This window comes from Bombus terrestris, chromosome 14 (genome assembly GCF_910591885.1).
Source record: "Bombus terrestris chromosome 14, iyBomTerr1.2, whole genome shotgun sequence".
NCBI classification, from domain to species: domain Eukaryota; kingdom Metazoa; phylum Arthropoda; class Insecta; order Hymenoptera; family Apidae; genus Bombus; species Bombus terrestris.
In genome coordinates, this window is record NC_063282.1 from 1,916,616 (window position 1) to 1,939,248 (window position 22,633).

A 22,633-nucleotide genomic window follows, 5' to 3' on the forward strand; every position below is an offset into this window, starting at 1 on the left:
ACATGTGAAATATTTGGATTGAGACTAATAAGTTAATTTCAAGCAAAATGATAGGAGTGAATAACGATAAATGACACAAGTAGAAGACTAAATTACTCGATCGAATATCGATAACATTTGGAAGCCACGCATCAAGCGAAATAACAGCAAGGAGAAAAAAAAAAAGAAAGAAGAAGCAATACATGCGAATACCACAGTGGCTTATGAGACATTCTCGAAGGGGCAGCAACGGATTACCATCAGTTTATTCATTCGTCCCGGATGTTCAACGGTCTTGAGTGCACCTGCGTTTCCATGAGAGTCGTACGGTGGTGCCGCCGATGCAATATAACGGAAAATATGCGAAACTGTGGAAAGGGCATCGCGTTCGTCTGTTCCCGTCGTCGTTCGTGCACAGCGGTCAGAGACACGAGAGCTTTCGGTCTAGTAGTGGGAGACGATTCGAGAGAAAGAGAGAGAAAGAAGGAGAATACCAAAGGCTGGGAGGGGATTACGTTCGGTTCTCATCGGTGTACGCGTTGAGGCGAAGAGGAAGAGAGAGTGAGTGAGAAGCATTGCCAAGCGCACACGGTATGAACGTCCAGTGGCATGTTTCAAACACTCAACATGCTTGTAGTTGGCGCGAGGTTGTAGTATCGTACGAAACGAAAGAGTAGTTTGCGCGTATTCTTGCCACTTGAAACAACGGACTTGACAGAGTGTAGAATCTTCGCCGAGGCCATGTTCAATTCGATCCATGAACGGAGCAAAAGTGTCTTGCGGTAACCATAACAGTGTTCCTGGCAGTTTCGTTCCGTGTAAGTAAAAAGACGGAATGAAATAAAACGCGTGGGGGAGAAACGCGAGGCGAATTCTGACATTCCTCGAAGGGAACGTCGCGTTGATTCCGCGCTGTCTTTCGCGGACGACGAGCACGAAGTTTAGTGAGAGAAAGAAAAGGGAGCACACGGTGAAATGTACTCGATAGTACCGGCATTAGCGTGCACTTCTTAAAGCGGGTCGCAGACGCAGATGCTGCCCCGTCTCTGCTCCGAGAAACTCGTCGTCGTTCCTGCTGTTCCAAAATGAGAACGACGTGGTTGTTACGCGTTTGAACAATTCACCAATTTTCTTCGAAAATTTCATCAATGAAACGTGCATCTGAACGACGTTAGCCGGAGAAGTGTTCTCTGTTCGATTACCGGCCCGATTCCCCGAATATTTTTCTAAGTGTTCCTGCTTTTCCGGATGGTGTAAAACAAATGATAAAATCGTGTAAGAACAGTAAGTAGGAATTAAAGGATGGTGTAAAAAGAACATCGCACGTGATACGTGGTAAAATTAAGGGCCTGATAAACAAAAGGATAAGAGTGCAAATAAAAGTGAACGACAGAGTGAGACGGCAAAGGAAGGGTGAAAGTGGTTTTTCATATTTTTTCTCTACCAAATTCGGTTTAAGGTTGGTGATGTGAAGAAAGCAAATCTAAAGGCTGTGTGCTATTTGGTATATTTCATTCGTCGATATATTGCAAAGTGACGAGTGCGGGATTAAAAGAAATATAAGTGTTACGATAATGTAACGGGCATTTATACTGGCGATCTTGTACAAATGTAGGACCACAGTACCGTCTCAAGGCAAGATACCAACAGTGGACTTTTCTTCGACGGCCAGCTATGTTAACGGTGGAATTCCGCTCGAGAGGAATCTGAAGGCGGGGACTCTGACGTCACTCCGCTCATGATAATGAGGTATTCATGATGGCGGAGTAGCGCGCGAGGGAGAAAGAGAGAGCGAGAACGTGTGTGTACATTATATATACTACATGAAATCTACATATATGTATACATATGCACGTGATGTTTCTATCTTTCTCTCTCACACTCTTTTCCTTCCCTATTTCTTTTTCCCTCGCTTCTTTTTTTTCTCTTTCCTTTCGACAGAGTATGTATACGTGCGCGTACATAGAGATGTATGTATGTGTGTATGTATGCACGCGCACGTGTGTGCATTCAGTGGCATGCAACACATCCTTTCTATCTCCATTCCACTGTATATCGGTGTGTATTACTATTGCGTGCCTTCTCTTTACCAACTCGAATGTTCCCTCTTTGTCTCTCTTACATCGACTGTCTTTCTTTCTCTTTCATCAATACAGCGTGTATGTGGCACGGGGAGTGTGTGCTCGCGCGCACAGATATGTGCCTGTCGACTGGTCGGTGATAGAGAGTTTTGGATGGATTTAGAGCGCAGTGAAATATGCCAAGGAGACGGAATGGGGAGATACCGCTTCCGGAAGGGTGGGACGTCGCGCAAGACTTTGATGGAAAAGTGTATTTCATCGATCACAACACAAGAAAAACAACGTGGATCGATCCTAGAGACAGGTACGCCATTTTCTATGTATATGTTTGTATGCACGCGTACACGTGCTAAAACAGCGAGTATATATGAAATTGCGTGCGATCTCTATGCGCGAACCTTATTTCATTTAAAGATCGCATTCGATTTTTTCCTCTTTCTTTCCGTGAATTTATGGACACGGATGAACGAGACGTTTTGTACTTATTTGTGATAATAAACGTGTGTGTGTATAGTGAGCAGATTCGTCATAGACACATACACACAAACGGGAACGCGAAATATTTCTGACGTTACATTGCCCTCGTGTGAGCGCCCCTTAAGTTTCCCGAGCGTGTGTATCTACTACGTGTATGCGTATATTCATACACCGAGGACTCGCCGCGCCCGCATTCCAGTCGCCAGGGCCGCCGCGCTGTCGATGAAAAACTCGAGAAATCTGGTGACCACGGTCGCACGCGAAAATAAAACTACTATTCATTTGAACTTTCTGATAGAAAAGTCACAATTTCACTGCGTTTTAACCAGTCGCAATTGTTGCCTGTAGAAACGTCGAGTTTTTTTATCTCAAATCTGATACATATTAACTATTTTGTTTTCTCTTATTTTATTATTACTTAAATGTTATATACTATATTTATATACATATTTATTCATTTTCTATAGCGAAGATAAAATCAATAAGTTTAGGTATTCATCAATTATTACGCTTTTAATATGTTTCAACTATATATGAATATGTGTCGTTCATAATCTATAAATTAAACACTGAAGAATTTACAAATACGCATAAATTACAAATGCTAATTTTTTAGATTATAATAAGTTAATGATCAAATATTAACAATCACTTGATACAACATTGTATGTGAATAGTAATAATAATAATAATCTACATAGTTAGACTAATTTTCAAGTGAAGTAATTTTTCAAAAGCAGAAATTATTACCCATTCGACTCAGAAATGTCTAATATCTGCATTCTTAATGCGTGAAATCGTACAGAATATTTTTTCTGATTCGTCAAAAGATCAAATGAAGCAAGTGCTAGTCTCACGATGGATTCAGTGAATGGCGCTCGTTATCGAGCAAAAGACTAAAATCTCGTTATAAAACTGGCTTACATGGACACCGTGTTCCACGTGTCCACGTTGCCTAGATTAATGTGTATACGCGTACCCGTGGAACGTGGTGTAAGTGAACCATCTTACGGGGCTAACCGGTATATAACGTACATGCAACTGACCGGTACCTAAAAATAGACCTTGGTACAAGGGTATTACTCTTCCGATTTTGATGTCGCCATTAAGACATCGATCTCGTTACATGCGGTCCTTTCGTTCGATTTTCCTTTCTTGTTTCGAGAAAAGAAACACTAATTCACAATATATTACTCATATCATTGTATCATATATTCTGTATATATATGTAGTAGCTCACGAAAGTATTTGAACATTTTCTATAAAACACTCTTATCCAAAATATTTTGAAATTTCATTAGCACTGTAATTAGACACTACTGTCATGATTATATTAATAAAATTTGAAATCAATCTGAAAATATACTTACTGAGAAGCTACAAGAAATCTATTGTAAGTACAGATTTTACAGAGAGGATAAAAATACTTAAGCAATCGGTTATCCATTATATTAATAAGCCTCAGTATTCAGCAAGATCATCATAATACGTATGATACATTTAAAATGGTTACTTATATTATACACTAATTTTTCAGTAAGTATATGTTTGGATAAATATCCTACACTTTCTAGTTTACATTTTCAGATTTGTTTCAAATTTTATCAATATAGTTATGATAGTCAGGTTTCACTACAGTGTTAATGTTTTAATTAAAACGTTTCATACAATACGCGTATTATATTTATAAAAAGAAGTTCTACAAGTATCGAATTTTTTTTCATTTAACAAATCCAAAAGATATTGAACAATCACAAAAATTTTCTGCAATGTTAACAACTATGCGTGTATACAAAATAAAAATTGAAATATTTCAATGATATTTTGTGATATCACTGACGTATAATTGATACTTGTTTTCCACTCGAGTTATCGTTCAGCAATTCGAACGCAGATTACAGTCGACCTGTGTTTGCTGCTGTTTTTGTTTGCACATTTGGCACGCGAACAACAGAGCAGAGCCCGGTGTACGGTTATTCCGTTTGCCGGCGACTTTCGCGTTCCTCGAAATCTCGAAATTTCGTTCCCCGAATCCACTAAGCTCCTCTCGCCGCCTCTCGTCACCTGTTTCTTTTTTGGAAACTCGAATCGAATTCGCACGCGTTTCGTTTCGTCCGGTTTTCCCACTGTGCGTTCCTCACGCACTGCAACGCGTGGCATCTGCTCGACATCTGTGTTTAGGAAAATTCTTTCGCTCTCACGAGCGCGCGCATGCGCGCCAATGTGCCTCCACCATTTTTTTTCTTTCTCGCATTCTTTCGGTTCGAGTTCTTATAACATCGTTTCGTAAATTTACGATCGATACGCAACTGTTTATAGATTCATGGTTGGTTTCTTTTCGAATTCATTTTTCAAATTCGATTTCTGGATGTAAGATTTTTGTTATTCGGTTCATTTGAAACATGTTGGACGTGAATTATTTCCTCGTACGTAGACTGCAAGAATGTCCGTGAAAAGGAAAGAGAGAACGGTTGTTTCTCGGCTGCATTATGCAATTGTGACTTAAGAAAATATCGATATGCTGTCAACTTTCAAAGATAGTCATTCGTGTTGCTTCTAGGTACGTCTTGGTTTTCCTAAGTAATTGATCAATATGCATATAGTAGTTTGTTGATATTTAATCGTTTACATTCAACTATTATTCGTTGGATATTAATACATATGTAGTTTGTAAACTATCATCAAATATGAGGTTAGGGTATTATGAAAAAAATTGTTTTATTTTCTGTAGACTTGAAATTATTTTTATAATTTAGCTAATGAATCTATTTTAATCTGATTATTTGATTATTTATTTTATTAATGTATATTTTTCATTCATAAATTTGCTTACGTAATCACGACAGTTATCCATTTGCTCGAAGTCAAGATAGAAATCGTACGATTTCCATCCAGTATTTCTTCATTTGTAAATCAATCAGTATTGTAACTAAATATGATGATATTGACTACGTAATTATTGTTTTAATAAGGAAAATTTATTGTTTTAGTAAGGAAAAGTGAACAACTGACTTTCAATTATGAAATTAATATTGAAAAAGCGATTAAGGATGAAAATATTGTTTTCGGATGCTAACATTTGTTTCGTAATTATTTAAAAATTTATCATATGAGAATGAAGTCATCATCTTTAATAATGAATTTTTAATACGAATAGTGAAAAAATCGTATAGTGCTGTTTAAGAAAGTGAAAGTGACCTCGATCTTTTATTCAAAAAAATGTCTTTTAGCAACTTTTTTATCTTATTATTAATCTGTTGTCGATTTAATTCCGACCACTTTTAATTCAACGAATTTTTTTGTTAGTATTAATGGTAATAAAAATTGTTTTAGATGTATTTCGCGATTAAATTTACCTTTCTTTCTTTTCGTATAAATAAAGCTTTAAGAAGCGATATCATATTTACACTCGCAAAGAGTAAAATCGATCCAAGTGGAATTAATTTGTGTTTATTATAATACTTTTCACTTCTGTAATTATACATAGAGGTTCTTAGTTAAGAAATGCCTCGATTAACGAATTAATAAGCTTGTAGAACCGCAAATGAATTATTCGTGGTTTTAATCAAGATGGGATTGAATTCGGCCAAAATATTTGCAATGTAATTTGTGAATTTTTTGGCGCGAAGGAATAACGTTAAAGGGATATGCGGGCAGCGTGATATTGCGTATACATGTGCGTGACTAAAGCCATGGCACGAATTACGAGGCAGGAGTGTTCCCAAACTTGGAAATTCGAGACATTCCTAGGCCGTGACACATCCACGTACAGAGAACGAAGGCAAACGGAGATTCCTGTAAGCTGAGTACCATTATTTTCTTCTTGGAATTTTTACGCTCGAACACGTTTCAAAACGACTCGGCAACCCGACCGTCTCTCCATCAACGCAAACAGTCATTATGTCGTTAGAAATATTTTCAGCTATCATTCGCAATCACGATTTATACGCTTAACCGGCCTGTACGTGACCGATCGTGGAATATCCTCGTTGCCCATTGCAATTAAATACCTTGAATTCGAGCCTGCATATTTCCATGACCGTATGATTAACTGTGCTGGTATTCCCTATTGTAGTAAGTTTTCAACGTCGTTGGAATCCGAGATATGTGAAAAATTCCTTAGATTATTACGTAGACATTTTGAGGTTAGGTTAGAAAAGTAAAATTTTAGTTAAAAGAACAGTACAACATTCATCGTTGATTGTAATTGACGTCACAATTCTTCAAATACTTTCGATAATCTCGTTATTCATTACAATTAAATACCTTGAATTCGTTTCTTCATATTTTTATCAATCATATGATCAATCGTGTCAGTATTATTTGGCATTCTCCATTGTAGTGGCCTTCCAACGTTGCTTAACTCTAAGAAAGATATGTGAAAGATTTATTGGACTTTTGGAGGTTAGGTTACATTAGGGAAGCAAAACCAGAGTATAAAATACGCACACAAATTTTAATATTTATGAAAATACGCATTAATCCGTTAACTAGACCATTTCTTAGTCAGAAACTCTTCAAATCATGGACTTAAGAATTAACTACATTTATTTTTAATTAATTTTAATTATATCGTGTTCAGTTTCTACACGTGTAAATACGGCATGCAACAACTCGTAAATATTTACTAACAATATTATTAGTTCAGTCTTGCAAGAAAGTCCAAGTCATTCAAAATTGAATTCTTAAATACGTAGATGAATTTAAAAATATATAAAATATTCCAAGCATATTATATACCTATTTAGTACGATATTTAGCAGGTAAAAAGATTGTCTACCTAAATCCTACTTTTTTATTTATCTTTATAAAAATATGATACGCATAAATATGCGATGTCCATTTATGAATCGATCGGACGAGCTTCACGCCGTGAACAGGTAAAAATGCGAAAACGCGAGCGATATCGGCGACGTGCGCGCGTTCCATAATGCACAGCTAGTGCCCTTGGGTCAAAGCTTGGTAGTCGAAGAGGAACACCTACACGATTTGTATGCCCACGCATAGATGCTTGTTTGCTCGCGGTTGACGTTACATTCAGGGCCGTGTATCTCACCTAGTCGCGAAATAAATAGTCACACCTGCTTCCAAGCGTAGCAACCCTTAACGCGTTAACTTAACGGTGACCATGGGTGATCCACGTTGCTAAATTTCTTAGAACGAATAGAATAAAACGAATTTAATAGACCATCGAATTTTGAAGGTAGATGATTTAAACAACATCGTCGGAAAAGGTTCTCGAATACGATGTAATATTTTGCGAGAATTAATTATTATCAAACTGAAAGTAAAACATTAATAAGATTGGCGTAGCAGTCGACGTGTTAAAGATATTAAGTTACATTAAGACATCGAGCTCGATGTTTCGACAATTTTATTTATTTTAATATATCGTGGTAAGATAATTGCTCTTATCTGTTATCATCTTACATTTCACCGTTAGAGGCCATTAACGAGATATTTCTCATCTTTCATTTATCAATAAAGAGTAGTTGTTATAATCGGTAAGAACGATGGTAACGTTTCTTCTGTTATATTGAATTATCTACTTTTTTATCGGATTTAATAGCGTTCAAAATAAATGAAAATTTATTGGTTAGTTAAGTCTAGTTAAGTCTAGAGAATAGAGGAAGATACGTGTAATAATTTAAAAATATATTGTTTATTTCATTTTACATTCACAGCCATATCTTGTATTTTATTTTATAATCACGAGGAAATAAAATTTCTATAAAATTCATGAATGTCGATCATTCTTATATTAAACGTTAACGATCGACATTTCACCTGTCTGTATTTTATTCGATTTACGTAATTAACGTAATCGATTTACATAATCTTGAACATTTTTATAAAACGATGAATAAGAAGACGATAAAATTTAGAAAGGTACAATGTAGCTGTATATAACTGGTCGTAGGAACGTTCGAAAAGCTGCGTTCTTAATTTACGCAATCGATTTAATTAAAATTCATCGCGTGAGATAGTTGGCTAAAACGCACAAATTATTCGACACTACCGATATCAAACGAAACTTTCTAGTACCATTAGATCTCTAATAATCTGCTGACAGCGAGCGTATCGAGTGTCAGACAGAAGGCATAGGAATGCAGGAATTTGCAAGTTAGGTGTGGCTACGCGCGTTAAAGAGTTAGACGCTGAAGAATCGAATCCAGAAGTAACATTAACTTTAGAATGAATAATTCCATGCAAATCATCCTCCGAGTACTCTTCCTAGATTTTTACTTTTAACACTTAGTAGTTTCCCTTTCGATCCTAACATTGTACGGTAACTGTATATGTTTCTGCGATTACTATTCTATAATAATATTCTAGTATTTAATATTATTAATTAATCGTTACTAATTAACGTTAATCGTTCGTAATATTTTAGTATAATATAAATATGTCTAAAATATCCTCTATACTGTTTAGAACACGCAAACTCTTGGCAATTTTAAATAACCGTAATTAAATAAATATGTATTATGATTCTACTATCAAAAAAGAAAAAAAAAACAGAGTAAGAGAAAAAAGATTGATGATACAGGTTGGTATAAATTAAAGTGAAATCAATGGTATATACGTATCTGTCGTGAATACATATTCCATCATATATATATATCGACATAAACTATTCTTGAAATGCATTTCGTAGCTACGATATAACGTAACACCGTAGTCGGATTCCAACAAGAGAAACGATTAGAATTTCGAATCTTCCGTTGGTGTTTAACGCGATACGATTTTACACGGTTGTTAAAATAGAGTTTATGGCGTTCGTGAAAAGCGCGAGCAGAGACGCGTGGGTGTGCTTCCGTGCTCGCCCATCGACAGACCAAACGAGATTACTTTATAGCTATAATCTGTCGTGTTCCGGGCCCATTGTTCCTCGGTGTACGATGCAGGTATGCGCCGGTAGATTATACAATCTCATTCACGTGTACGCCAATGTATTTTTAAACGTTAACATTACGTTTCACGGGTGTTGTTACTGTTGCGATCAACCAGAACCAAGGAAAAAGAAAAACGGTCTTTGTCGTGACGGCTATCGTTTCTTCAGAACAGACCACGAAACCAAATACGAGATACTAGGCGCAACGATGAGAGAAGGTTTCGAGAATAATTCTATTTTAGACAAAGTTCGCGAATATTAGAATGCCTATTAATCTGTTGTTCTATAAAACGATGATAATTAGTTCAAATTATCGATGAAGGATTTAAGCGATCAGGACTTTATATTCGTGCAAGATTAGATTCCATAAGAGTCAGAAAAATGTGTGGAAATTATACGCGACAGTTGCAAGTGGATAACGAATCAACAATTAACCCAATGAAAAAGTTAGATGAGAAACTTGGAGTTGTTTATCCACGTAATAAGAGTAACGAGAAACCCAATCTGTAGTACGAATGCTAAAACTGCATTTAAATCCGTAAAAAAACATTCACGGTCTAGTTTTAACAGTGAATAGATTTGTTACAATTTTTTTAAAAAAAGAATCTTCATACCTCAGATCGACGATGCTTTGAAACAAAGCGATCATCTTTCTTTAGACCTATTTTCGTTTCACGCGATTTTAAAGAATCGAAGAATCGAATTACACAATTCGTAGCGATACCACGCGTTCACCACTCTGTCCCATGTGTTTGTTTCAAACACATCTAGCATAACTGAGACAAACGCGACAGTAATAGGTTGCTGCGTGCTTCCTGTCGTTGTCGTGCCTTCTGTCGTTAGTTTCCCTCGGTAAACATCGCTTCTCAGCTTCCTTCATGGAAGAAGACTGGTAGTAGAAGCGAAGTCGACCGAACGTATCGTAAAAGCAGTCTTTGAAAGTCTTAACAAGCGGTGTGTGCTGATAGCGTGGCGTTAGTAACGCATTGTTCCGATATAACAATACCATATTGTCACAGCTAATGAATTCATTTTTTTCTATCCTCTGTAAGAAAGAAAGAAAGACAACTTACTATCACGTTTGGAAAAAAATTCCATTGACTTTCAGCAATCTGTTGAACGTGTCTCTTCGTTTTATTCTAATATTATGTATCGTTAGGATTAAGTTATCAATGCTGTTGCTAGATATTTATGCAAATCGATAGTCGTAGAAGTTAAGCAGAGCTTTTTTCCAATCGCTGAACATAGTTCTATTATACAGTTTCGAGTATTACACGCAGTTTGCGCATTTTTACGTTTTCTTTCATATTCCACTATACGAGAGTCATAGGCGCGAGTATACGCCGTACAAAAATCGATTTTCAATTTATGCAACGTATTCGCAACGATGTCTGAATAAGCTTCGAGGTGTACGTGTGCTCGCTCTTGACTCTCGCTCAACTATATTTCAAATATCGATCGGAATAGCAGAATAATAAATGGTAAGGAACTCGTTGGACAACCTATTGTACAAACTCGCGAGCAGAAACTCGCGCTATGTCAAATCGATTTAACCATGGTATAGCGTGATTCTATCGATACGGAACGTGCGTTTATGCAATTTTTATTACTCGATTTGTCTGTCCCATAGTCTCGCTTCCTCCACCTCCTCCGATTGCTGTTCCTGCCTCGTCGCCTCCAATGTCGCCCTCCCCTCTTCCTCCCCTGCCTCTTCAGCTGCCCCCTTCTCTCTTGTCCACGTTATTCCTCCGTCATGATGTACGTTCTTGACCCTCCTTCTCCTGCTTCCTCCTTCGTATTATAGGACAGCGCCGCGGTAAGGCCAAGGGCACATTAAAAACGTGAATCACGCGGCGGAAAAGGAATTAAGGAATTGTCGCTGAAATTCCATAACGTCCGCCAACAGTTTCGAACATTTACTATGCCCGATCGTGCCTCGCACAGGATGTCGTTACTCGTTCAGCGTGCTACAAGTTTTCAAGTGCCGTTTCCTCCGGCCGGTTGTTAAGAAGCTTTTTTGCATTAGATCGTTTTATTTTTATTAACGCTTTCGTTACGCTGACGCATATGTCACATCGGTCGTTCCAAGAATCCTATCGATGTAATTTTTGCGCTTTTAGCCTTATAGTTTAGTATCGTAGATAAGATACCGCGCCGTGGCGATAGTGATCCGCTATTATTATTTATCCACTCGTGAAGCAATTAATTCGTCTAAATAACGAACGATCACAACAGGTGCAATTTCTGATAAAAAAGAATTTCTCATTTTTCTTCTTTATTTCATCCAACTGTTTACTCTTTGGCATTCGCGTTCTTCTTCTATGCCGATTACCGATTCCATTTCACTTTCGTCACGATAAAGTCGAGTTGGTCGCTGGCCTCCGGAGGTCAGGTTATTTTGTATGCAAGATATAATCTCTTTGTTGCGCGCACACGTATATAAGAAATGAAATTATTATCGAATTAGGTCGAATTAGCTCTTTTGCTTGTACAGTCATTACCGTTGTTGTTAGATACGTGTATCGTTATTTTTCTATCGATAAAATTCTTCCATCTCCAGCTGACCGACTATTTATTTCTTTCAGCGCATGTATTTTTCAAGATAATCTCTTAAAACTTTTTTTAGTTGAAACATCGCTAATGTAATCGCTGGCCGAGTATCTCTCGAGCGTTTAAACGCTTTTGCCTATGTCGAACTTTGCTTGCGCAACAAAAATTACAGGAATTAAAAAATTAGATTTGAAAAAGCAAAACCGATCATTTTTATTACAGAGAACGTAATGTCCCTGGTATTTAGAATCGAAGTGTCGATTATACGATTGCTCCGTGTTAAGTAAACCTCTTGAACCAAGGTTGATTTTCGTTTTTGGCGAATTCCTCTCTGAACCTTCGAAATCTTTTCGGATTACGTCATAGCCTTGTCGTCGGTGTTTCTTGATCTCATTGCCATTAAATTACGAAAACAATCACAACCGAATGATACAAGTATTATATACAAGGACTATCGTTTGTCCAAGTGGCATAAAAATAAATGGAGATCTTCCAAAAATAATAATACATGTATTCTTGAAAATAATTATTAGATTAGATTATTCTTGCTGTTGTATTTGGATGGCGCTTTAAATAACGATTCTGCTACATTTTGGCAACTGTTTCTAGGTATATCAGGGAGTACAATAAAGTTTAAAGGCAAAATCGCTTTGACAAATTTCTGACGTCAATTAACCGCTACTGACGCAAACTGATTGCAGGAATTATTTTTGGGCCGTAACATCGTGAAATGAACGCAACGACTAGAACATTCCATGTCGAAAATATCTTTAATATTTAACATCTACCATATAATATATCATATAGCTATATATCGCTCTATACGTAATTAATATTTTTCCTCGAAGATTGGCAAATTCAAATTGACTTGGAAGAAAGAGAAGAAATTAGATTTCTCATATAATCCTATATGAACGTTTATATTTCCGTGTTGTGTTTCAATCTATAGAATTTCCATCGTGTATCTCCGCGCCTGAACAGTTCCTCGAGTTCGTTGATACGAATTAACGATTCGTTTTCTTTCCGATTACAGATTTACAAAACCACAAACATTCGCAGACTGTATTGGAAACGAGCTTCCACTTGGATGGGAAGAAGCTTACGACAAGCATGTGGGTGCATACTACATTAATCACGTTAATCGTGAGTATCCCGTATTTATCTAAATAGCCAGCATATTTCTTACGTGAAAAGTATTTTTTAAACGTCATTGTCGCTAAACATTCTCCGGATGACGATGCGGCGTAAGATTAACAACCTTTTGTCGTATGAAATGCGTTGTGGAAAACGTGCGATGACTAACAACAACCGCAAGATTATGTATCGACTGTGCATGAAAAGTTGGAAACTGAGAAGAATTACGACGAGAAACGTATTAAGCGGCTCCTTTCAATTTTCTCTCATAGTTGTAGTCTTGAAAAACATAGTTCGATAATGTCAGTTGATTGGAAAAAATTGTAAATGGAATGTCGCCTTAATGCAACCTGTTGGGCCTTAATGAGATATCTTGCCCGGAGCGTTCCACGAGCGACATTTACAACGCATGCAAACGATCGAAAGACGCGTGAAACAAAGATCTATAGTCTTAAGGTGTATCTAATTTATCTCGTTTTTTTTCGATCATTTCAGAAACGACGCAACTGGAGGATCCAAGGCAAGAATGGCGAGCCATTCAGGAGGCCATGCTTCGAGAATACCTTCAGACCGCACAGGACGTACTCGAGGTAAGTCTCGAGTGTCCTTTTAATTATTTTCGTCGCGTTGAAGCACGCGAATCGTCCATACGAAAGGGGCTTTTAACGAGCAACGTCGATTCGTGTTTTATAGTACAAGTTTATGCGTCAACCGTCTCGCTAATTACGCTTTAAAACCTGATACTTTAGCAAGTTGTATCATATATTCGAGGAAAATTGCTACCTATTCGAGAAACCATATGGTGAAACGAAATTATTATTTTAGTTTCACCTAGAACTCTTAGGCAAAGAATTATTCTATTTTTATTAATCTGGAAAAGGATACGACTAATGTTGCATGCAGTTTGATTATTTGTCGCGGCAATTTGTTACACCCCCGTATACTTCTACTGTATTTTCCTATTATCAGTTACACGTACTTTGATAGTCTGAAAAGTTGAACTCGTACGGAAAATATGTTACAGCGTGACAGTTATACGCTGTATAAGAGAAAGAAAGCGCGATGATTAAAAGGTTTACGATAGCTGTACGAACTTTGTACGAACAAAGGATGCAAAAGCATGGTTCGCGTTATTAAGAACAAGCAGAACGTTGTATACGTAATTTTTCTTTTCTCGGGACCACTGTAGCACGTGGAAAAGTAAGAAACTATTTGAAAAATTTCACGACAATAAACCAGGCGAAACTACAACACCAAAACATTTGCCTTAAATCTAATTTTACTCGAGTTTGTTTGGCTTTCACGAACATTCTCGTTCATCGTTAAATATTAATTCTCGAGATGAAAACTCTTTCACGATGCTGTACACGCGATGCTATTGGATTTTTCTCCTAGCGAGATGAAAAATTACCATGACAGTGACATTGAACAGTGGATAACGTAAAGGCAAACAGATATTTCTCCTCTTGTGCACCCTCGGTGCCGATGAACCTCCGTTAGTTGGGATTATAAGCAGCGAGGGACCGATGAACTTTTAAACGAGGGACGGTGGGAGCTGTAGACAGGAAGTTATTTCGTGAGAAATCATGTTACTTCCGGTCACTAGCCGCTCCCCTTCGCCCGTTTGTATTCATATTTGTCGCCGGATCGGACGATTAACACCGGATTAACTAGTTTTCCCCTCTCGACGAGTCTGCAGTCCGGGGATACGCTTGTCCGCTCTCTTACGCGCTTCGCGGTTACATCATTCGAAAAGCGAGTCTTTTACGATGAGTTTACGTCTCGTGGACTTTCATTGTGTCACTGTAAAGCAAGTGAGTAATTAGTTAACGCATACTCAGCGTTGAAATCGAACGAAAGCTCGTTTCTTATTTTTAGTTGGCGCTCCCTAATGTTTCCTTTCATCTCGCTCGTTGGGTATTTGATAAAACATCGGTCTATGAATTTTATCGATCGATTGCTTACGTATACATTAGGCTCGTTATCGGTATCAATCGCTTGTTATGGTAAAAGAAATTCGATCGTTTTGCATGAAAAATTGTTTGCATTGAGGTGTTAATATGGAATTTCAATACGATCTTTTATATTTGTCATAAATAACTTTCAGAGTGAAGGAAATAAGAAAAATATGTTATTTATCGGTGTTATCTTTCCGCTGTTTTCCTTAATTTTAATCGAGCTACCTCGTTGCTTCTTAATACACGCCTGTCTTTTTTATCTTATTAAAAATGTTTCCCTATGTAAATGCGAGAGGCAACGCGTCGAAATCCGCGAATAGCTGGTATCTTCGCCAAGAAGAAATTATAATAGTTGGCACGTCTTACCTTCGATTCGTCGTAAGAAATTTTCTCGTGAAACGATTTCGGCAATACGTTACGTCGATGTAGCGTCGCGTATTCGCGGAACGTGAATTTCCGAAAGTATAAATGCCAACTGTGCGAAATTCCCGCTGCCTACGCGAATATTTCGCGTTAGTCTGGCGCTCCGCGATTCCTTTCCAATTTCAATCAGAAATAAATATCCGCTATTGCCAAGGATATTTCACGTTGGTCTGTCTGCGAATCTTCTTTCGATAATATTCCTCGACGAATTTCGTACGTCGCCGGAAGCGAAGGAAGACGACTTTTCACGTGGAACGCGACAGGAAGTGGGAGAATGTCGATGTACGGTATATTTATTTCGGTCGAAATACTGCACGCGTGATGTCATCGTCGATTTTCAAGATTGGCTCGCGGCTCGATTCTAGTTTCGAGATTGTCTGGAGACTTCTCGACGACAGCCTTAGAACGCGTAATCCGCGGGGTGAGAGAAGTTCGTCCCGCAGACTAAACAACGGCTTGTCTCGTCCTCTTATTTTTTCTCCATTTTTTAAGAAGAGTCTAATGTTTTCTCTTTCTTTCTTCTTTTAGGACTTTTTAAATACGATTACCGTCAGTCATCGAATTACAAACTTTCCGATTCCGTTCGTCTTCCTCCGTAAAACGTAAAAATCATTGAGATCGCGTAGAGCGGGTTTTCTTTGTTATACTAATTTAACTGTTTATACGATTTTTGTAAACCACCTTCGATAGTCTTATGCGTGGCTAACGATTGTTTTCATGTCTCAATGGCAATGAGACCAAGGAACACCGATGACGAGGCGCCATGACGTAATCTTGAAGAATTTCGAAAGTTTCATAGAGAGGAGGAATTCGCGAAGACGAAGATTGACCTTGGTTATTTGTTATTGGAAGGTTATACGATCGGTTTTTTAATTTACCGAACGATAGAAGCATTAAATTATTCGCTGTTTTTCTATGCTCATTTCTATGCTTATTATGAATCACGAACTAGAAAAAATCTTGGTTTATTAAATGATAAAAGTAACGGAGTATCTAGCGAAGTTTAAGTGAAAAACGAATCCGAGCCAAAGAGGACGTTATACATCAAAAAGTCAGAAGCAGAACAGACAGCAGAAATAAGTGGGATAGACCGTGATAATTCTATTCGCTTATTCATTTTAATAATTCATCGATCCAACTGGGTCAGTGTTATACTTCACGGTACTCAATTATTAATTAGCCGAGTAGGTTGCTTCGTCTAAAAGCCATCCTAAACTCGATGAACAAATGGATGTTTCTTTTACCGAGAGTCTTTCAAAATTACGAACTTTTTTCGTATGACTATGCATCAAATTTGGTTGTTTGAATTTCTCGGGTCATCTACGATAGATATAAACTTTTTCACAAGTAATACGTTCTTACGTATACGTACTTCTTCGTTACTTTCACTCATTGTAGATCCTATAAACGAAATTTTCAAGCTTTTTTTTGCCTCGTTACGTTTCCTTTTAATCCTTTCAGTTTCTTAATTAATTCCACGTACACTGTTAGTCATATCGTCACCTGTTACATTTATTCCAATATCCTGACAAATTTTACCTAACTGTCTATATAAAATATAAATAAATAAATATAATAAAGAGTATTCGAATACCATCGTGAATACCAGCGTATAAAAAAAGGAAAGTCAGAATAGGCTGTGATGAATCGAAGATCGTTCAGATTTTCGATGGGATCTATAAGATTATGAAACTCGGGTCCTCTTTCTCGTTCGCCAGCAATGGGAATTCTATCGTCTTTGTCGGTTCTCCGCGTTTCCAGTATTTTCCTTTTTCTCTCAGTTTTTCTCGCTTGCTCCCGCTTGCCAGCGGACTCTGGCTCCTTTACTCCTGTCTCTACGATGCCTCACGACTCTCTACGAGGCAGCGAGATGCGAGTGGAATTTTAATTGCCATTTATTTTTGCTCGCTCGGTTCCCTCGTACCGCTCGTCGCATCGTCTCGCGCGGACAGATACAAAACCGATTATGACACCGCCGGAGGAAGTTGCAGATCTCTCGATGCTTTAAATTATACAGGGTGTTCGGCAACAAATGGCAGAGAATTTAAGAGGCGCCTTCTACGATACAGAGTAAGACGAAAACGAAGAACAAGGGAGTGGCGTTTCGGACTTTGTTTATTAGTTATTAGCGTTTAAAAAGCAACCAAAATACCCCCGAAGCCTGGCAAACTTCTCTATACGAAGGAATGTAGGGCAGCCTAAACGATGGGGGGCACAGTGATGCTCAAACTTTAAAAAGATTACAATGTTCAATACTCAAATTCCATAGGATGGTTTTATTTATTTTCGTAATCATACAAAGTTGATCGAGACGATGTATTGAATTTTAAATTGGTAAATAATTTTAATTCTGTGAGATAGGAAAAATATAATGAATTATATTTTTCTCCTGTGATTTTTATATATGCATATACGAGAGCATCATTTTGCATACGATTGTTGCATAAACGTTACGCGAAACCGTCGTATTAGTTTATTACATAATTACCTCGAAATCTATCGTCAAGCGTGGCTCGATACGATCGAGCTCTCTCGTAACAGTTCTCATCACTGACCAGTCCCAATTATTCTTGCCCGCGATACAAACGAAAGAAGAAATAGGTATATCGTGACTCTTGGCAAATAGGAACAGCCAGCACAGTCTGGCCGTTAATTTAAAACGTTCCGACAGGTGTAACGTCTAGTCCGAAGCGACGTTGGCTCTACCTAGCAATATGAATGTGTCTGCCGAGGAAAGTGTATCGGATACCGAAATACGTAAAATATACATATGTACGCTGTGTACCTTCACGCTCGAAATAGTGCTTGCCACGTACATATATACGTACACAGGCGCGTTTCGCCGAAGACGTCCTTTTTATATGTACATATATGCGTCATAACGGTTTCAGAGACTGAAATCGCAGTCATTGACATCGTCATCGGTGTAGCCAGTGGAGCCAAATTCTGAACGCGATTTCTTTCAGATTAGCTTCGAAATCGTCACAATCCCCGCTTCAAAATATCTTCTTACGCGTGAACGCGCGAAAGAAACACGACCTTTACATGTATCTGGTAGCGGAATATTCGTTAAATGGAACGTAGTGGGCACAATCGAAGAGTTTGCAGCAATAAGGAGACAGGTCTAATATATTGGTCGATTTCGCGTTTCGATTTATGTAAGATTACTCAAATTACTAGATAGCGGAGCTACCTCCTTATTGCAGCAATTCGTTCAATTAAAGAAACGAACATCGGCAGAGGCTGTTTCACCCACTAATTATTATAACGAGTACTTCATTTCGTACATTCTCTGTACTCTTGCGTGTTACGTGAATTTTGTTTCAATTTCCAACAAATATATTTAAATTCGGCAGCGTTCGCATTAGTATCACGTTACGTAATCGATCTCGCCGATATTCGGCAATGGTATTCGAACGCGTGTCACCGAGTTTCTTCTGCACACGAGGCCGAGCTTTTTTCATAATGCGCTGCTAATAACCCTATTTATATGTATATGTATCGAGGCTGTATTCGTGGGGACGCTCGTACTCGTTTACTATCCTCGCAGAATCGACTATAACGATCGCGTCGCGAGATTACACGGTTACGATGTCCGTGTGCCATTCGATGTAGCGTGGGCCGGCTTTAGGACGACGGTATCTTGGCAAGTGGGCAAGCAGACAAGCGAGCGAAGCAAAGCAGGCAAGCTTGCCATGAGAGATTGGAATGTCTCCCGTCCGTTCGAACCCTGTTCCCCTCCACACCTTTCCACCACTCTCCGCCCCCACCCTGCTTCCCCCTCGTGGCTCCGTGTCTCTATATACTGGCCTCTGCCAGTGACTTCCTCTTCTCTCTTCTACGTTTTACTCTATCTCTCTCCCACCGACGCTGTCTTCTTATTCCATCGTTTCTCCGCTGGGTCCCGGCGTGCAAGGTAGCGGCAAGTAGCGAGAAAGAGAGACTGGATGCGTGGCAGCATAGCGGAAAAGAGAGAAACGGTCAAAGAAAGACGAAAGGCTCTGCTAGCGATGGGGGTTAACTTATTATAGTTAGTCGTCTTATATAGTTTTCGTGCTTTTCGGCGCCAAGCTTGCGTCGCTCGATAGAGGTTAGGATTCGCGCATGTGGTTGCTTCGCTGAGAAGCATCGATCGATTGTTTGGTAATGTTGCTTGTGGAATGTGGTATTTTTAACGCGTTAAACGCGCAGCTAATTTTGCTCTACTTTGCATCTAGACGGCGTGTAAATATAGGAAATGCGTTTATGCATAAACAAAAAAATATTTTAGCGTTGTTGCCCAAGGGCCGTTGCCGTAGATCGAACGATTTTTTTGGTTTCTTTAAATCATTGATTAAATAATAGTAGCTTCGATTTTGGACCAAAGTAAGTTTTAAGTATAGACATGGTAAAACGTATTGTTTTAATTGAGTTTAAAAAACAGCCTATATCGTATATATATGTATAATTGTAGTTGAATTCCCAGTAACACATCGATAGGACGATGGAATGAAAAGAGAAATAAACGGTACGATGAATGGTGTAGGATGGTGTGGAAAGAGTACGCGAGGATATTGATCCCATCGCTAAGGCGTACTCTTCTCCCAAGTTTGAATGCATCTTGAAGAAAAGATGCCAGTTCCCCCAAGTCTCGAGCCTGTCCTCTCTCGGGCCTCGGCCCTGGATATTCCGTCCTCGGCTGCTTCTTTCGTTCCGTCCTTCTCCGGTTGTGTCCCTCTGTCTTTCTCTTTTTTTCTCTCTATTCCCGCGCGAATGCGACCCTTTTGGCGTAGTGGCTACCGGTGTTACGCTCGTAGGGCCCCCAGGCGGTCCACGAATGGATTCACGAAGAGCTACGAGGACTCCCGAGGGTGTACGATCGTGCGCACGAGCAGATGTGCTACTGTCCTTCGATACTCTGGATGATGCCCCGCGGTGCTGCGAATCGACTATACCGTTCGCTCTTTCGCACGAGCGCGCGAAAGAAATAGGATGGCCGAGGAACGCAGAATATTATCGTTACATAGCGATCGACGTGGCTCGCCATTCGCATTTTTAGCCTTTCCCCATTATGCTCGTATGCGACTGTCGCGTGCTTTTTGTTTCAAAACGCGTACATATCATATGCCCGTCAAGTTCAAGTTCGTCGAGGACAAACGAACCAAGTATGTACATGCTTACTAGATTTAGATGAAAGGTATAATTTCTTTATTTCTTTTACCGCGACGCTTCGTACCGTAATACATATTTATCTACGTACATAGGTATCTAAGTAAATGCGTTACGAATATAAATATATGTATATATATCTTTTTTAATCTTGTTCTTTTCGTTAGTTATTTTGTTGCTCGGTCACGGTTTCGTTAAAGGAGAACGAACAGAAGATTTTGCGTGAAATTCTCATACGCGGACGTGGACGCGGACACGCTGGGAAGGGTTCAGCTCGGAAATACCGTAGAAGAAAATAGAGAGCGCGGTAAGGAGCGCGACCGGCCTTACGGCGTTGTTGCTCGCTATTTGCCGACGCAGCTTTTCACATTCCTTAGGCTCTCTTCCAGGGGCAAACAATGTTAACGACCACGCGAAGAGATCGAGATTCCATCTCTACCGAGCGATACATAAATAGGCCGACGCTTTTACCCGGCGACCAGATATATACGTACCCGCGTTATTATTCCTTTTTGTAACCGACTATTTTTAGACGCCCGCCGGAATTTCACGCTTCTCTTTTTCTTTCTTTTTGATGTTTCTCCCTTTACCTCATCCTTTTTTCCCCCCTCCTCCATCTACCTCCTCGACCGCCTCCGTCGTTTGCTGTATGTCGATAATCGTATTCGAGGTTGAATAATCACGTTTCACGAGGTAAAAGATAATATAGGAAGGCTATACTTCTATTTTTCATTTTTTTAAGTTCGCATATTCCACATCCTATAAGGGAGTAGTTTGAAAATTCAGTATATAGCATTCCTAGCATGTGAAATGAAAAGAATCATGGTTACTGTTACACAGCTGGTAATTTACGTTTCAAATAGATTCATTAAACAAGTAACTATTAGTGCTGCACAGAATATTAAAAAGAGAGATCTTGTATTCTTGTCGTTCAAAGTATTTAAATCTTAGTTATCTGCCACATCATCAAATTCTCTGAATATTCACACTATATAAGTCTTTGTCAAGTAAGAAATCAATCATTTTAACACTTGTGTCGCGAATTTTTCTTGTTACTCAACGATTCTTCTATCTATGACACAAGTAGGGACATTTGTCGCATTAAATATTTAACAAAATAAGAGGAGATATAACAAAGTTGTCTCTTCATCCTTGATAATACTTGTATGTCAAGCTATGGTAAAAGTAAATCCGGAAAGTTTCGGGATAACTTCTGAGAATAATATGTTGTGAAATATCTAAACATTTTAAAGCATGGAAATGTTATATTCATATAAAAGACTTTAACATTGATTAAATCTTTCACTTTCCAATGTAAGAAAAAATCAAATAATTATCTTTGCAACTGTAGAAACTACCTAATAGAAAAGTAAAAAATCCATAACTCGCAAAAATATTTATAACAACAGCTTTAAATTATCAATAAATTCATGGAATTTGACTCTGTATTTTAGTAAAATCATTTTGATAAGGGAAGATATTCAACTGTCTTTTCCGCGATGATCTATCTCTTATCATTCTATAAAAAATGTGAATTATCGATCACATGTAGCAATCATCACAAATTTTCTGGAATTTTCATTCCACTTAACTCGCTTTTTCTTCCGAGGATGCGTACGTGCCTTGGACCACACGAACCGGCTTGAATCACAAAACGATCGTCTCTTATCAACGCAGGAATGCATGAAGGCTGATTATCAAAGACTTATCATTGTCTGATAACCAACAGCTAAATGACGTACCCCAGATTCAGATCTGGCTACTGTTTGTCGTCGAGTTCGCGAAAAAAAATCGTCGCAATTCTACAAGGATATGATTATCTATCATAGCTTTCTCTGATTGAAAAATAATTAAATCATTTATTTAGCAACATTCCTCTACCTATATAGATATAAACAATTAATTAATTGGCGTTCTAGTAATACGTGTTACATTTCGATCGGTTATTATTATAATCTTCTTATCTCGAAGTATTATCTAAATGGTTA

General features: G+C 38.3%; 1 protein-coding gene across 4 annotated transcripts in view; it reads left to right on the plus strand.

Moving 5' to 3' along the window:
* Positions 1-100: 100 nt before the first annotated feature.
* Positions 101-22,633, plus strand: part of LOC100651971 (protein kibra) — a 42,586-nt gene continuing 20,053 nt past the window's right edge. Inside the window, exons 1-4 of one of the 4 annotated variants that reach the window (XM_048411687.1) lie at positions 101-1,780; positions 2,136-2,364; positions 13,016-13,125; positions 13,612-13,706. In XM_048411687.1, the coding sequence (XP_048267644.1) occupies positions 2,237-2,364; positions 13,016-13,125; positions 13,612-13,706 (333 nt within the window). In that variant the 5' untranslated portion in view covers positions 101-1,780; positions 2,136-2,236. The remainder of the gene's footprint in view (positions 1,781-2,135; positions 2,365-13,015; positions 13,126-13,611; positions 13,707-22,633) is intronic. The other 3 variants (XM_020866463.2, XM_020866464.2, XM_020866466.2) reach the window with 3 other exon arrangements.